General features: G+C 46.5%; 1 protein-coding gene across 1 annotated transcript; it reads right to left on the bottom strand.

Moving 5' to 3' along the window:
- On the bottom strand, positions 1-9171 carry LOC116948150 (alpha-crystallin A chain-like). The gene is made up of 3 exons (XM_032964561.2): positions 8719-9171; positions 3251-3373; positions 1-1812 (listed from the first exon to the last, which is right to left on the bottom strand). The coding sequence occupies exons 1-3, from the start codon at positions 8926-8928 to the stop codon at positions 1585-1587; spliced, it is 561 nt and encodes a 186-aa protein (XP_032820452.1). The 5' UTR covers positions 8929-9171; the 3' UTR covers positions 1-1584.
- Between the last annotated feature and the right edge of the window lie 7192 nt (positions 9172-16363).

Here is a 16363-nt window from a genome sequence, read left to right on the forward strand (position 1 = left end):
TTAGTCACGTGATTGCATTTTATTTTGCCGTTACATTTTTTTCTTCAGTTCAGCGCCACTTCGGGAAAAAGAGAGCGACTGCGGCGGTGTGTGTCGTGAGCAGCCGACTGCAGGAAGGAGCTGCGTTCGACTCATGCAAGCGGGGAAATCCAATTATTTCATCTTATCATCGGCTGGTATCACAATGCACAATCGGTAAGGTGTCATCCTGCTATCACAGTAAGTAGCGACAGATCACAACATGCCACCAGGCACGAGGCACACGTATAACTTGCGGGATTATGGGTCTCTTCCCAACATGAGGTGTGTTCATTGACATTTTCAAAATCAACTATCGTTCCACACGTATTGCTCTTGTTTGACTTTCCGAATCGCTAATAGTTGAAGCGGTCCATTGCCCAGTAAGCAGTTACTTCAGAAACTTATCAAAAACGTTCTTTCAAATAGCACTTTTGCAAATTGCTTTTCCCACTATTTCTGATGTTTAATAACTTGTCACGGTTTAAAAACATGATGACGCAATTCAGAATACGAACGGAGTGGTTATTTTTCCAGACCAAACGATGTAATTTTCTTAATTTCTAAAGTCATGCTTCAGCTGTCAACGGATGCCCACGCATTTACACATATATCTCTGACCCGTCACTAATACTACCTCTGTAATAGCATGCACACGACATGCATTTAGAACAATAAGCGAAGACCCATATAGTCGTCCGTCCATCAATTCAGTGCCAATTATACACCAGACACACTTGAAACGACCCGAAATGGAATTGCAAGTCTCACTTGAACTATGATATATCATAACATTCATATCTTATCACAGGGAACTATTGGAATATTCTATTTCGTAAATATTCATTTTGCATTTGCGAAAAGGTTTGGTTTTTTACTTTATTGTGTATAAGTGTACATCTTGGACCGTGATGGATGTATCTAGAGTAATTTGAACACGATTTTTTAAATGTTTTCTTTTTAACTTCCCGAACACACGTTGTACGCGTGCTTGTGAGCATTCTTGGGCATAGATTATGCGTTCATGCATGTGCCCAGATGGTTTCCGTGCCGATGAAGAGCAACAATTGCGCAGTAAACAAAAAACGTTGGGCTAACGTTGTGCCAACGTTGGTCTCACGGTCCCGACCACATGCCGACGTTGCACCAACGTCGCACGTTTACTGAGCGGGGTAGCACCTTTTTTTGGTTTGTTAATTTAAAACACCGCTGCAGGTAAGCGCCCGTGTGCGTGCGTGAGTGCGTGAGTGAGTGAGTGTGTATGCGTGAGTGAGTGTGTATGCGTGCGTGCGTGAGTGAGTGTGTATGCGTGCGTGCGTGAGTGAGTGTGTATGCGTGAGTGAGTGTGTATGCGTGCGTGCGTGAGTGAGTGTGTATGCGTGCGTGCGTGAGTGAGTGTGTATGCGTGAGTGAGTGTGTATGAGTGAGTGTGTATGCGTGCGCGCGGCGGCGGCGGCGGTCGCAGTAGTAGTAGCAGTGGTTGTCGAAGCAGTAAGCGCACGCAGTATATGCAGTATACAACAAATGCGTGCGTTTCGCTAATTCTCTCCGCCCCCCACCTTCCCTTCACTTGCGCTCGGGGGGAGGCGGCCCCACGGGGGAGGACTTGTCGTCGCACGCGATGTGCACGGGGCGCGTCTCGCGCGTGTCGCGCGGCTCCCGCCCGTCGCGGCGAGGCGCCGACAGGGTCAGCACCCCGTCGGTGGTCAGCGCCGCCGTCACCGACTCGGCCTGGACGCCCACGGGCAGGCGGTAGCGGCGCAGAAACTCGCGCGACACCAGGCCGTGCTCGTCCTGGGGGGGGGGGGGGTGGCGGGGGGGACACGGGACGGACGTTTCACCCTTCAGGTCACGGCCGGTCACGGAAAGTTGCTCGTTACTTACGTTGGTTTGAAAACAAATATGTACCCCCCACCCCTACCCACCTCTCCCTCCGCCCCTTCTTCCCTTCCACCCTCTCGGAAAAAAGCACGTGGGCTCCCTGACTCGATTCCTTTATGTGAAAGAGGCTTTAAATGTATACCCCCCCACACACACCCGCGGTTATATAAGGCGCCACAGTGGCGACATGTTAACTACCTCGCCTGGTATACAGGAGGTCGTGGATTTGATCCCGACCCTGACGCCTTCTGTAAATTTGGAGTTTTCATCTCTCTCCCTCTCATCATCATCATCATCACGGTGGCTCGGAGATGTTAACTGCCTCGCCTGGTATACAGGAGGTCGTGGATTTGATCCCGACCCTGACGCCTGCTGTACATTTGGAGTTTGCATCTCTCTCCCTCTCATCATCATCATCACGGTGGCTCAGAGATGTTAACTGCCCCGCCTGGTATACAGGAGGTCGTGGATTTGATCCCGACCCTGACGCCTGCTGTACATTTGGAGTTTGCATCTCTCTCCCTCTCATCATCATCATCACGGTGGCTCAGAGATGTTAACTGCTTCGCCTGGTATACAGGAGGTCGTGGATTTGATCCCGACCCTGACGCCTGCTGCTGTACATTTGGAGTTTGCGTGTCGTTCTCCACGTGGCCGCGTGCATTTTTCTCCGGTTCCTCCGCGTTTTTCCTCCATATTTAGAAAAAAAAAACACGCGTTTAGAGTATTTGGGCATTATAAATTTCCACCTGATAAGCCACTTCGTTGAGCTCTCATTTGTGGCCGGGTCGCTTCTGAAAAAGAGCCATATACCTCGGAGGGCCTTACCTGGTCAAATTAAAAAAAAGTCAAAAAATAGAAATAGACTGGTTGCGTCGGGTCGGAGGGGCCCAGAGTTAGTCCCCATCCGGTTTTTCCGTCACCTAAAGCGTTGTTAGGGGGCCGACGGTGTCGTTGCTGTTCCATAATATCCTGATTTAAAAAAAAAACAAATGTAAGAGCCGGAGAATTATTCCCCTGTCGCACCCCAAGTGGTGAGTGCCGCTGCACTCACGAACCGAGTTCGATGCTCGCTCACGGCCAACGCCAGTGACGATTATCTGAACCGGTCCTGGGCCTCCCCTAGGTCGACTCAGCCTCAAATGAAGTGCCCTGGTGCGCTGTGTAAAAAACATCGCCACTAGGAAGACAAAGGCGACCGGGCGTGGTGGTGGCCACCCACCCCCTCGTGTGCCGTTCCGCGGCCTTTCATAGGGTGCTACTCGCTCACAGCACTTGCCCCCAGCAGTCATTTAAGGCTACACGGGGGATCTTTGTCTTTGTTGTAGGTGCTGCGTGCGCAATCCATTACCGCGCGCTCCTCATGTTTCGCGTGCACTTCAATGGAGTCGTCCACGATCCTCACGCTCAGCTCGGTGGGGGAGAAGTGACGCACGTCCAGGTGGATGGCAAAGCGCTCCCTGTCCACGCGCAGCTGCACTCCAAGCACGCATTCATCCATCACCATCAGCAGCGGTCAATGTCTATCCACTACTGGATGAAGGCATTGTTTGGCTAACCGTCGAACAAAGGCGGTCTTTGCAACGCGCGCCTTCAGATGCGCTTCTAGCGGGCCGTCTGGAACGCTCTTCCTTCCGATGTTAGGAAGCCGCTGAAGCTGTGCACGCTCAAATCTCGAGTGAAAACTCATTTCTTTACAACCGCCTTTGGTGTTTAGTTTGTTGTCTTTCCCCAGCACCTCCGATTAGCACGGTTGGCTACGTACGGTGCGAAAGAAGTTATGCATACACATGTATAAGAACGCTGTCGCCATCCCTCACGATGCAGTGCAGCTACCATACACCGCACTCATGCACATTACGAATGGACTTGATTTCATCTTTCCATCTCTGCGGCGGTCTTACCCACGGACTCTCCATCGGCCATCATTCCGGCCAGTCCATTAACACGTGGGAGGCTTTCGCGACCAATACCTTCCATAATAGAGGTTTTTGGGTTAGATCGCGTAAATATATAAATGCGTCGTTAAAACCCGCCACCACCCGACACAGCCAACTGGTAAGGGTTGTCACGTAAACAGAACGTGCCAATACGTCACTAGTACAGCACACCGGTGTGTTGGAGAGCCAAGCCACAACATATACAATCTGAGCACGATGTTTCGCCAGTAATTACAACTAGCTTCATCAGGCGACAGCCAGATTTGTGGAGAAGTCCACCTGTTTTGATCCTTACATTGAGGCGTACATGTGGTGACCACGCTTCTGCGCTCTTGCACAATGTGTGTGGGGGATGGGATTAATGAGGCAACGTACATTATGCATGTGCATTATGCGAGCCCTTTGAACTTGTCCTTCCTGTATATTGTGTGTAATAAAATAGCCGTACCAACGGTAATCCCTTTTGAAGAACACTGCCCTTTGTAGACATGCATTTAAATAATGTATTATTTGATTATTCGCTTCCACGCAGCACTAAGGCAGTAGCTATCCGAACGGTTAAAATTATTTTTCTTTCTTTCAAAGTCGATAGATTCTCTAATTAGTCTTGGACAATAGGAGCTAGTTTTGCCCAAAACTTCAACATTATCAAAATCATGATAATTGGTTTTGTACCCTTTTATCTGGCAACAAAACTGACACCTTTTTTTACAAAGGTGTCAGTTTTGTTGGCAGATAAAAGGGTAAAAAACCAATTATCATATTTTGTTACTGGCAAATGAGGTTTCCAATTGTGCAAATATTATCCAAATCAATTGAGTGCCCTTGTTGGCATTCGTGTTCTGCTACTGCTGACAGTTGTATTTGGGAGAATTTAATATTTCTCTGATGTTTTTTTAGTCTCGTGCTGATCATTCGTCCTGTTTTCCCAACATAAAATTTACCACACGTGCAGTTAATCCTGTACACACCCTGTGTTGATAGCTTCGGTAATACATCATTTGTATCAGATATGACTTTCTGTATTTTATGTACTGTACCAAATCTGACACGGATGTTTTGTTTTTCCAAACATCTGGTTAGTTTACCAGTTACTCCCGCAATGTACGGTATTTTGATCGTTTTAATTACTTGGGCAGTTTCAATGCTCCTGTTGTTTGATTTGATTTTGGTTTTCAATGCCCCGTTGCTGCTCTTATCAATACGCTGATTCGTCGAGCTAAGAAAGTGTCAGATGGTGACAGTCTGAGAAGTGAAATTCAACATTTTAAAGAAGCCCTGCAAAATGAGCGGTTACAATGATGCACACATCACCGATTCTCCCGGTGCCACGCAATAGGACACACGGTGCCCGCGTGTGTGCGCGCGCACATCTGTTTAGCGCGCTACACGCTACGAATTCACCGTGCCCAGTTCTGGTTCCCGGCCGGCCGCTAACATCGGTGGCGAATATTTGAACCGGTCCCGGGCCTCTCCCTAGGTTTGAGTCATTGTTGAACACCTGGTGCGGTGTGTAAACACCAGCGCTGGGGATACAAAGACGGAGCGGGACGTAGTCTCAGCCACTCCAGCCCGACCTGCGCAGAACTGGCTTTAATATCTACACCCAAACACACGCTTGCCCAAACACTCGATGCGATCTGCACAAGAACGTTTGTCTCTTTGGCGACGTCATCGACATCATCAACCGCGCTACGCTGGGCGTGACTTATATTGGTGGGGGCGTGGTGGGGCAAGGTAGGGGGCGTGGCTGGGGGGGGGTCCCGCCTTCGGACCGGAGGATGTTGGGATCGATCGCGATACTTTGGAATTTGGCCCGATTAGTCAGCTGCAGAAAAGTTGTCAAATCGAAATCTTGCTCGCTTCATTGCTTAACCGAAGAATCGCCCAAGCTCCGCATTACATCACCTTGAGACATTAGTGGAACGCAGCCTTACAAATAAACGTAAACTATTATTATTACTACTACCTGCACGGGGTTATCCCGCGTGCATTACAATCCGAGATAGTGAACTATTATGAATTTCATATTAGGGGTCTTTCTGTTCTGTTCTTTTTTTATGATTTACAGGTGAATAAAGTAGAAACAAAACGCATAAGATATATGTAAGGCCTCCACACGCCACGTCGTGTCATGAAACCATTTCGACTATACTTCACCACGCTTGTCAGTGCGGGTTGTGGACGCCAAGGGGAGAGGGCATGACATGTACAGTATCACTTGGTCACTTATGTTAGCCGTGGCGGGAATCAATCGAACTCGGGTCGCCAGGTTCGTAGTGGAGCGTGGCTATCAACTCTACCGCCGCTTCAGCCCAGACGTACTGTTGGATCCATATTATCAAAACGATTGTTACCTGTATAAAAGACACCTGTCCACAGAAGCAATCAATCAATCAGATTCCAAACTCTCCACCATGGCCAAGACCAAAGAGCTCTCCAAGGATGTCAGGGACAATATTGAAGACCTACACAAGGCTGGAATGGGCTACAAGACCATTGCCAAGCAGCTTGGTGAGAAGGTGACAACAGTTGCTGCGATTATTATTCGTAAATGGAAGAAACACAAAAGAACTGTCAATCTTCCTCGGCCTGGGGCTCCATGCAAGATCTCACCTCGTGGAGTTGCAATGATCATGAGAACGGTGAGGAATCAGCCCAGAACTACACGGGAGGATCTTGTCAATGATCTCAAGGCAGCAGGGACCATAGTCACCAAGAAAACAATTGGTAACACACTACGCCGTAAAGGACTGAAATCCTGCAGCGCCCGCAAGGTCCCCCCTGCTCAAAAAGCACATATACATGCCCGTCTGAAGTTTGCCAATGAACATCTGAATGATTCAGAGGACAACTGGGTGAAAGTGTTGTGGTCAGATGAGACCAAAATGGAGCTCTTTGGCATCAACTCAACTCGCCGTGTTTGGAGAGGGAGGAATGCTGCCTATGACCCCAAGAACACCGTCCCCACCGTCAAACATGGAGGTGGAAACATTATGCTTTGCGGGTGTTTTTCTGCTAAGGGGACAAGACAACTTCGCATCAAAGGGACGATGGACGGGGCCATGTACCGTCAAATCTTGGGTGAGAACCTCCTTCCCTCAGCCAGGGCATTGAAAATGGGTCGTGGATGGGTATTCCAGCATGACAATGACCCAAAACACACGGCCAAGGCAACAAAGGAGTGGCTTAAGAAGAAGAACATTAAGGTCCTGGAGTGGCCTAGCCAGTCTCCAGACCTTAATCCCATAGAAAATCTGTGGAGGGAGCTGAAGGATCGAGTTACTAAACGTCAGCCTCTAAACCTTAATAACTTGGAGAATATCTGCAAAGAGGAGTGGGACAAAATCCCTCCTGAGATGTGTGCAAACTTGGTGGCCAATAACAAGAAACGTCTGACCTCTGTGATTGCCAACAAGGGTTTTGCCACCAAGTACTAAGTCATGTTTTGCAGAGGGGTCAAATACTTATTTCCCTCATTAAAATGCAAATCAATTTATAACATTTTTGACATGCGTTTTTCTGGATTTGTTTGTTGTTATTCTGTCTCTCACTGTTCAAATAAACCTACCATTTAAATTATAGACTGATTATTTCTTTGTCAGTGGGCAAACGTACAAAATCATCAGGGGATCAAATACTTTTTTTCCCTCACTGTATCACTTGGTCACTAATGTTAGCCGTGGTGGGAATCAATCGAACTCGGGTCGCCAGGTTCGTAGTGGAGCGTGGCTATCAACTCTACCGCCGCTCCAGCCGAGACGTACTGTTGTATCCATATTATCAAAACGATTGAGTTAGATTAGTTCCCCGACCGTTGCTCGCACCGGTGATATATGAACCGGTCCCGCACCTCCCTCCTTAAATGAGTAACTGGCGTGTTGTGTAAACATCACCACTGGGAGATGGCCTTCGTCCACTGGCTGGATTATTATTATTTATTGGGGTTGCCATCCCTAAGGAACATTAAAAAACAGGGGCATATCACGGGATGACGAATATCTCTCAATTCCAGAGTAGAAAGGAGCACCACATGTCAATAGACTTTGCCATGATGGTGCATTATTATTATTGAACAAAAAAAAGATGTGGACTTGTAACGTTCCCGGGAAGGCTTGTAGATTTCCCCAGGGGCAGCTGCTACCTCATCTCAACAAGAGGACGATCCTGGGAGGGGGGGGGGGGAATCAGGAGAGGAGGTAAATGATACAGCTGACCTTACCAGCTCCGTGGGATGTATGCATTGAGTTAAGTTTCATCACTACACTCGTCCATGCTACGTGCCTTAAGGGTGGCTCGCTTAGAATTCATGGTTATTGAATAACGAAATGAAATGCGCTTTTGAGTAAATACGGCAATTAAAAGCAACAAGGTCCATAACTGCGTGATCAGCCGGAGCAACCAAATCGCCTTCAATAACGCGCAACTTAATCATTGCCTGCAACAGCTGTATCCACATCTGAGCGAGTAAGTTGCACAAAGATGACATTAAACCGGCGAATTCAGGATTGCAAGAACAAAATGTGGAGTCGATATAACCTTACTGCAAGACGCCGAGCAGATCGACGCTTGAGAGCAGATTCTCTCTCGATTGCCAGCAACCGGTCGCGCAAACTGACCGCAACTGGTTGCAGAGACGACCACGTTTTCCGCGAGGCAATTTGCGCGCAACAAAGTACTGTGCCCAAGCCCCGACATCTCTTTTTTTCTTCTTCTGAACAGCGTGAACCCTTATTTGTAACATAGACACGATCTCTAATTCATGCGTTTCCACCTTTCCATCTCCCAATGTAATTCCAAAGGGTTGGATGTTGCGCGCAACTGATCGCCTCGGGGTGTGCGCGTCGCGTTTCGCTGTTTTTTTTTTTGTACCGCTCACCTCGGAGAGCCCCGAATCCAGGATGGACGTGAGGCGCTGCATGGGCGAGGAGCGGCCCTGCAGGAGGAGGAAGGGGTTCTGCGAGACGCTCTGCCCAAAGAAAGGTTCGCTGTCGAAAAGGCCCTCTCCAAAGAACTGGTCGAAGAGGCGGCTGTTGAAGAGCGAGCCGAAGGGGCGACGCAGGAACGGGTGCTGAATGGTCACTTCCATTGCGCTGGTTTACGAGGGGGGTTGTTGTTGTTGTTGGGGTTTCTTTTTTCTTCCGTTTGTTTTAAGAGGCGAAGGTGGCTTGGCTTGGTTGCGGCTGAGATAGTGTGAACTTGCACCCGTGAGTTGAATTAGAAGAGCACCCCAAAGTATTTATATAGAACTCCGTTGCTGAGCCAGGTCGGTTTAACAAAGCCCCTTTCTGGAAACCAGAATTGCGACGTGAGCTTTTTTCATTTTGTCTGCCTCGGGGGGATTTTTTTGCATATTTTTTTTGGTTGTTTGTTGGCAGAGTTTTAGTGTCACCCTCCCCACCCACCCACCATCTCCCCACCACGCCGAGCTGAGCTGAGAGGCCGTGCCAAACGATGTGGTCAGTCGCGAATTTAAAGGCAATGGAGCCAACAGTAAATTACTCCATTGTTTATCGCGTTCCACAGCACGCGCGCACACACACAAATCTGTGCCCCAGTACAAAGGCACTCGGTGCAGTCGGTGCATTATTTTCATTGTAGATGCGTTCGCTCGTTTCCAGCTTTCAGAGCATGTAATTCGTGTGCTTTAATGCGATTTCTTTCGTTTTCAAAATGTGAAGTATTCATATATGCTTTGGTTCTTTCGGTAAAGTCACGTAGGTGAAAAAATAAGAATAAAAATTAGAAATAATCAAATTAAATCACGACGTTTCGGAAGCAACACAAGCTTCCGTCATCAGGTGGGACAATCACAGCAAAAACAAAAAAAATACTTTTCCGACTACGGTATTTTTTTTTGCTATGGTTGTCCCACCTGATGACGGAAGTTTGTGTTGCTTCCGAAATGTCGTGATTTAATTTGATTATTTCTATTTTTTTATTCTTAATTTTATTTTATTTTTCACCTACGTGACTTTACCGAAAGAAGCAAAGAGTATGGATCCTTGCAGTCACGAAAACTTCAAATCTAGAATATTCATATATCGTTCCTAATGTCATCGTTTGGTGTTGTCCACATCGATTTCCTAAATTCCTTCGTATTGAAAGACGGTGTTTATTATTTCCCATGCCTTGGCTGATGCTCTTCTTTCTCATCTCTGCACCTGGTACCCACTTTTGGGTTCAACTCACTACGTAAAGCATTTCATCCTAATTTTGAACTTTGGTAAATGACAATACGTTTGGTCCATTTAATCAACATGTTGAGCATGAGTTGGGCAACTCTACCCAAATGACTCTTGCTGCACCCTGAACCTCTATGTCTGAGCCCCAGAGAGACGATAAATCCCACTCTTCCGTAATTACTGTAAACTTTGCCGTTATTATATTATTGATTATAAAACATACTATTCAGATGTGTTCACGGGAGGTTTGAATACAATTGGCTGTGTAGACCGAGTGCCGATTGGTGTGTGTTTGTCACGTGTTGATTGAGCGCATATTCAGATGCGGTTTAATCACCCTTCATGGTAACATGGTAAATACAAGAATACCTAGATTACTTAAACATGTACGACCCTTTGTCAATCAACTGCCGGATGAAGGCCATGCATGTTAGACGTGGAGGTTGCTAGACCATACTAAACTTCACCACGCTGGTAAATTCCGGTTGGTAAAGTTGGGTGGTCCAGACTAGTTCAGATACCACACTAGCCAACGTCAGTCGTGGCTGGGAATCGAACTCATGTGTTCATGACGCGGTGCGCCAAACGGTGTGTCACCACTCTCAACCCTCGATCACTTTAACGGAACTTAAATTTAACCTTTGCGCTGGGGATAAACACCTAATCGAGGAGCAAATGCTGAAAAAGTGTGAAAAGAATCATGGACACGTCCCATGCTTCGACTTACATTGAGAGACAGAGAGAGAGGAGCACGTGAATCAAAGATGGTGCGCAGGTTACACGGGTCTACAGCCAAAATTCTTCCGAAATCAACGTAGTCCAACTTTATTATTTATGGGTCACTGAGAATGAAAATGATGCTTAAAATTGTTGATTGGCTCTAGTCTTCAAGACATGCTCCTTGGTCAGCATATACGACCTTGTTCAGTTGTGAATGTATTTTTTTGTCTATAGTGCCGTCCATAAATGACGTCACGCGATTTTGGACGATTTTTGACCCCCCCCCCTCGTCACACGGCGTCACAAAAAAGTCAGACCCGCCTCAAATATGACGTCACAAAGCTCTGCCCCCCCAAAAAAATATATAAAACATGCTTCAAATCGCTTTAAACTATTGTCATTGTAGTGCGTATTTAATGTGGCGTTGCACTCTGATGTTGTAGAAGAAAACATTTATTTAAAAAAGTCTACTTAATTAAGTAGAACGTGTTGTCTATATTTATTTAAAGTTGCGCATTTTTATGTGACGTCACATTTCTCAAACCCCCCCCCCCCCTCGTCACACATCGTCACAAATGTCTGACCCCTCCCCCCCAGGTGCGTGACATCATTTATGGACGGCCCCTATATATATAGACAAAACAGATTGACAGCTGTTCAGAAAAGTTCACGGGCTTGAGGCAGGACACGTCGCTGACAGGGAAGATTATCCTTGCTGTTGTTGTATGGCTCATGATGTCGATGCAGAGCAACAACCACAGTGCCACCTTCAGGTGGGCAAGCCCAGGTAACCGCGTCAGGAGTCAGCGGAGTGGTGCATCATCGCTGTGATGTCTCCTTCGTGTTTGTGGGGCCATTGCGTCGTTACACGTTGTACGGTACTCTTTGGTTATATTCGGTAAAGTCACGTAGGTAAAAAATAAAACAACAAAAATCACGACGTTTCGGCCACAACACAAGCGGCTTTCATCGTTGTACGGTCTCTGTTTCGGATGACCACAGGAGCAGCAACAGCACAACCGCTGGAAGAGTTATTAATTTTCCATTTTGCTCATCGGGGTATCCGCATCTGCTGCTGCCACGGTTTGTGAAGTGGATGCGGTTTCGGGGTGGACCGCGAGCAACTTCGTGGGAGATCAAACCCCCAGGGGATCTTCTGCGTTGGGGCTTTCCATCGTTCATCGAAGGGACGACGCACGGTGGTCAAGCGGATTGATGGAGTGGCAGACAAGGAATGGAACGCGTCCGAGGAGACGGAGAGATGGCGCGGGCTTGAAATGAAACAAACTTTTAAATAAAAATGTTTACCCGATAAGACCCACTGAGCTATCTAGCTCTTTTTTTTTTACAGAAGCGACCTGGTCCACAAATGATAGCTCAACGAAAAGTGTCTTATCATCATGCGGAAACTTACAGCAGCCAGATACTCAAAACGCGTGTCGATTCTATGAGTTGTATGGACATGACCATATCGCAGCTTGTGGGAGTCCTGCATCCAACAATGGATTGACCATGACTACTGGTGATGAACGATTCCAGAATCCGTGTGTAGTGGCGCCCACAGACATTCTTGCATTCCCAGGAGCCATTATCGTGGATGCAACAACACCATTCCGAGGCCCGCGCTTCGGTTGATCCTCGGACTTTTGTCTTCTCCCCAAGCGTCCCTTGCCCCTTTTATTATTATTATTATTACACGCTTTCATTCAACTCACTGTCTGTTGTTGTTGTTGTCGTTGTTGTATCCTCAAATCTTGTAAATCAATTTTAACCCACTTCCCAATGTGGTATCGACTGCAAACTTGGTATACTTATGTCATACTGATCACAATACTATATTTGATCATAAAAAATAAAAATATATATTTGTAAACATTCTTTTTTATATGTTACGAGGCGGTGGGTGGCCAGCACCACGCCCGGCCGCCTTTGTATCCCCAGTGGCGATGTTCACACAGAAGAGCAGTTAGTCGTTTGATGCTGAGTCGACCTAGGGGAGGCCCAGGACCGGTAAAAATAATCGTCACCGGTGGTGGCCGTGAACGGGAATCGAGCTCGGGTCGCCGGGTCGCCGGGTTCGTAGCGCGGTGCGCTTACCGCTACACTACAATGCGTTACGCTTCCACATGCGCGGGTCACGTGACAGATTTGACGTCACAGCTCACTTGCCGTGAAAAAAAAATATGCATTATTGAGCTCCCCCCCCCCCCCAAAAAAGTGTATTTTTTAATCATTTTTGCATGGTGTACAGTCTGGAAAGTACCCACATGGCAAATTTCAAGTTTGTTGCATATCGGGAAGTACGCTAAACATTTTGAACAGACACACATAATCACAACTTTGCCTTTTAGATATATGGAGATGTTTCGGCTTGGGTCAAATTGTCCACGGTCAAAACTGACGTTGGCTGTAATTGCCCACGGGTCCCTTACGTTGTGGCCAACCTTCGGGGCCACTTCCTGGAGTCGTGGAGTTCTGCCATCACATTTCATAAAAAGCGTGTTTTTAAAAAAGTTTTTTAAATATTACTTATATCCCCCCGAGCCCCCTTTCTCGAACGTTTGCTCATCCCCACTTCTCTCAGCCAATTCCCGTCCTTTCTTCCCTAAACGACTGTCCACCGTCACCCCGACAGGTCCACTCTCGTTTCCCCGCCTTCTGCGTTAGAACTTCTCTACCAATCTCTACCAAATCAGTTTAATTAGCTGGCCCTGACCAATCCTCTTCGAGGTCCTCCTGCAACAATCGCACACAATTCCCGACTCTCCGTCTTGCACGCGTACCGTGTCAGATAAAGTGGTCTGTTTGTTTTCGGTCTTCGCACGTGTCGCGATCAGGGGCCAGAATTGCTCACGTGTTCAATAGACTGTGCGTGGTGGAGTAACAACACGCCAACGTGGACCAACCTGGGTTGTGCCCAGTAAACTTGCGACGTTGGCACGTGGCTGGGTCAACGCTGACCCCAATGCAGTGCGCCACAGACGCCTCTACTTAATAATCAACTCGGAAAATACTTACCTAAAGTGACATTGATATACAACAGGAACGGCAAACCCCCCATGGTCTTACACCAGTAGTTCTTAATCTTTACTGCAGACTTGCACCCCTTTAGTTCTCAATCATGAAAATGTATGTCAATAAATACATAGGATTTTAATCTTGATTTGAAGCTTTCGTCACTGCAGGAATCCATACTCTTTGGTTCTTTTGGTAAAGTCACGTGGGTAGAAATATAAAATATAAAAATAAAATATCACGACGTTTCGATCGCAACACAAGCGGTCACCTGAGGACGATCATATTGTATTTTGTCTTCACGTGTTTGTACATTGACAATCAATGTAGCTTGGAGAGCGGAATGGAGTTCGAACGGACTCACCAAACGCCTTGTGAAAGACCCAACACAGATCTCTGGGTTTGATCTCCCACGAAGCTCATGGTCCACCCTAAACCACATCCGCACAAACCATAGCAGATGCGGACACCTGATTCACGAATGGAAAATTAAAAAGTCTCCTGTGTGCGACTCTGGTCATCCAGAACAGACGGTAAAACATAAAACGACGCAATGCCCCATCCACAATTCCGAAGGAGACATCGCAGCGATGACATGCCGCTCCTCCTGACGCGGTTATATGGGCTTGACCCCCTGAATGTGAAATTGTAATCGTCGCTCTGCATTTACATCAGCCGTCGTAAAGATCGGAAGAGCGTTCCAGACGGCCGCATAAGTGCACGTGCAAGGGCGCGATGCGGTGACCGTCTTACGTTCGATGGTTAGCCAAAAGCCGCTGCTGCAAGGATGACCGCAGTGTCCGTGATGGTTTATACGTTCTTTGACGAGATCAGCAAAGGAACTTTAACCTTAGTTGTAAAGCGTTAAGGGGCCGTCCATAAATGACGTCACGCTATTTTGGACGATTTTTGACCCTCCACCCTCTCGTCACACGGTGTCACAAAAAGTCAGGCCCACCCCTGAAATATGACGTCACAAAGCTCTGCCCCCCCCCCCCCCCAAACCATATTTCCATTTTGAAAATAAAACATGCTTCAAATCGCTTTAAACTATTGTCATTGTAGTGCGTATTTAATGTGGCGCTGCACTCTGATGTTGTAGGAGTGTTGTTATAACAATTAATGTTGTTATAACAGTTCTATATTTTTCATAATAAAGGTTTTTGGGTTAGATCGCGTTTATTTATAAATGTGTCGTAACCCTCCACCACCCGACACGGCCAATCAGCAAAAAAAAGTGTCACGTTGACAAAAGACAAATAATTCACTAATTTAGCCCACCGGTGTGTTGAAGAGTGAATCCACATTTACAGTTTGAGTACGACGTTTCGCTGGTAAATACATCCAGCATCATCAGGCAATTCGCCAGAATGGTAAAGCCCTCGCTTGCTCCCGGTTTTATATAGAGCAGCAGGGTGACGTCATCACTTTACTCATATCAGGTGCAGTGATTAGAGGCGGAGGGGGGGAGGTATTGTAATTATATAATCGATTAGTAATCAGTCATTGGTTATGATTAGTAATGAGTTGTAGATTAGTAATTCTTTAAATCAAAATGTAATGTGTATTATTTAATAATACGCTTCCAGGCCGCACTAAGCCGGTAGCTGTCAGAGCGATTAAAGTTATTCTTGTTCCTCTCAATTTCAATGGATTCTCTAATTAGTCTTTGCCAGTAATAATTAGTTTTACACACCACTGCAACATTGTCAAAATCAATTGAGTGTCCTTGTTGACAAGCATGTTCTGCCACTGCCGACAGTTGTGTTTGAGATAATTTAATATTTCTCTGATGTTCTTTTATCTCAAACACAACTGTCGGCAGTGGCAGAACATGCTTGTCAACAAGGACACTCAATTGATTTTGACCATGTTGCAGTGGTGTGTAAAACTAATTATTACTGGCAAAGACTAATTAGAGAATCCATTGAAATTGAGAGGAACAAGAATAACTTTAATCGCTCTGACAGCTACCGGCTTAGTGCGGCCTGGAAGCGTATTATTAAATAATACACATTACATTTTGATTTAAAGAATTACTAATCTACAACTCATTACTAATCATAACCAATGACTGATTACTAATCGATTATATAATTACAATACCTCCCCCCCTCCGCCTCTAATCACTGCACCTGATATGAGTTAAGTGATGACGTCACCCTGCTGCTCTATATAAAACCGGGAGCAAGCGAGGGCTTTACCATTCTGGCGAACTGCATGATGATGCTGGATGTATTTACCAGCGAAACGTCGTACTCAAACTGTAAATGTGGATTCACTCTTCAACACACCGGTGGGCTAAATTAGTGAATTATTTGTCTTTTGTCAACGTGACACTTTTTTTTGCTGATTGGCCGTGTCGGGTGGTGGAGGGTTACGACACATTTATAAATAAACGCGATCTAACCCAAAAACCTTTATTATGAATATTGGTCTCGAAAGCCTACGTGTTAAACAGTTCCATATTTATTTAAAGTTGCGCATTTTAGTGACGTCACATTTCTCAACCCCCCCACCTCGTCACACATCGTCACAAATGTCTGCCCCCCCCCCCAGGTGCGTGACATCATTTATGGACGGCCCCTAATATCGTGGCAGCTT

This window comes from Petromyzon marinus, chromosome 32, assembly GCF_048934315.1.
Source record: "Petromyzon marinus isolate PM22_M1 ecotype Great Lakes invasive population chromosome 32, UKy_Petmar_22M1.pri1.0, whole genome shotgun sequence".
NCBI lineage: Eukaryota > Metazoa > Chordata > Hyperoartia > Petromyzontiformes > Petromyzontidae > Petromyzon > Petromyzon marinus.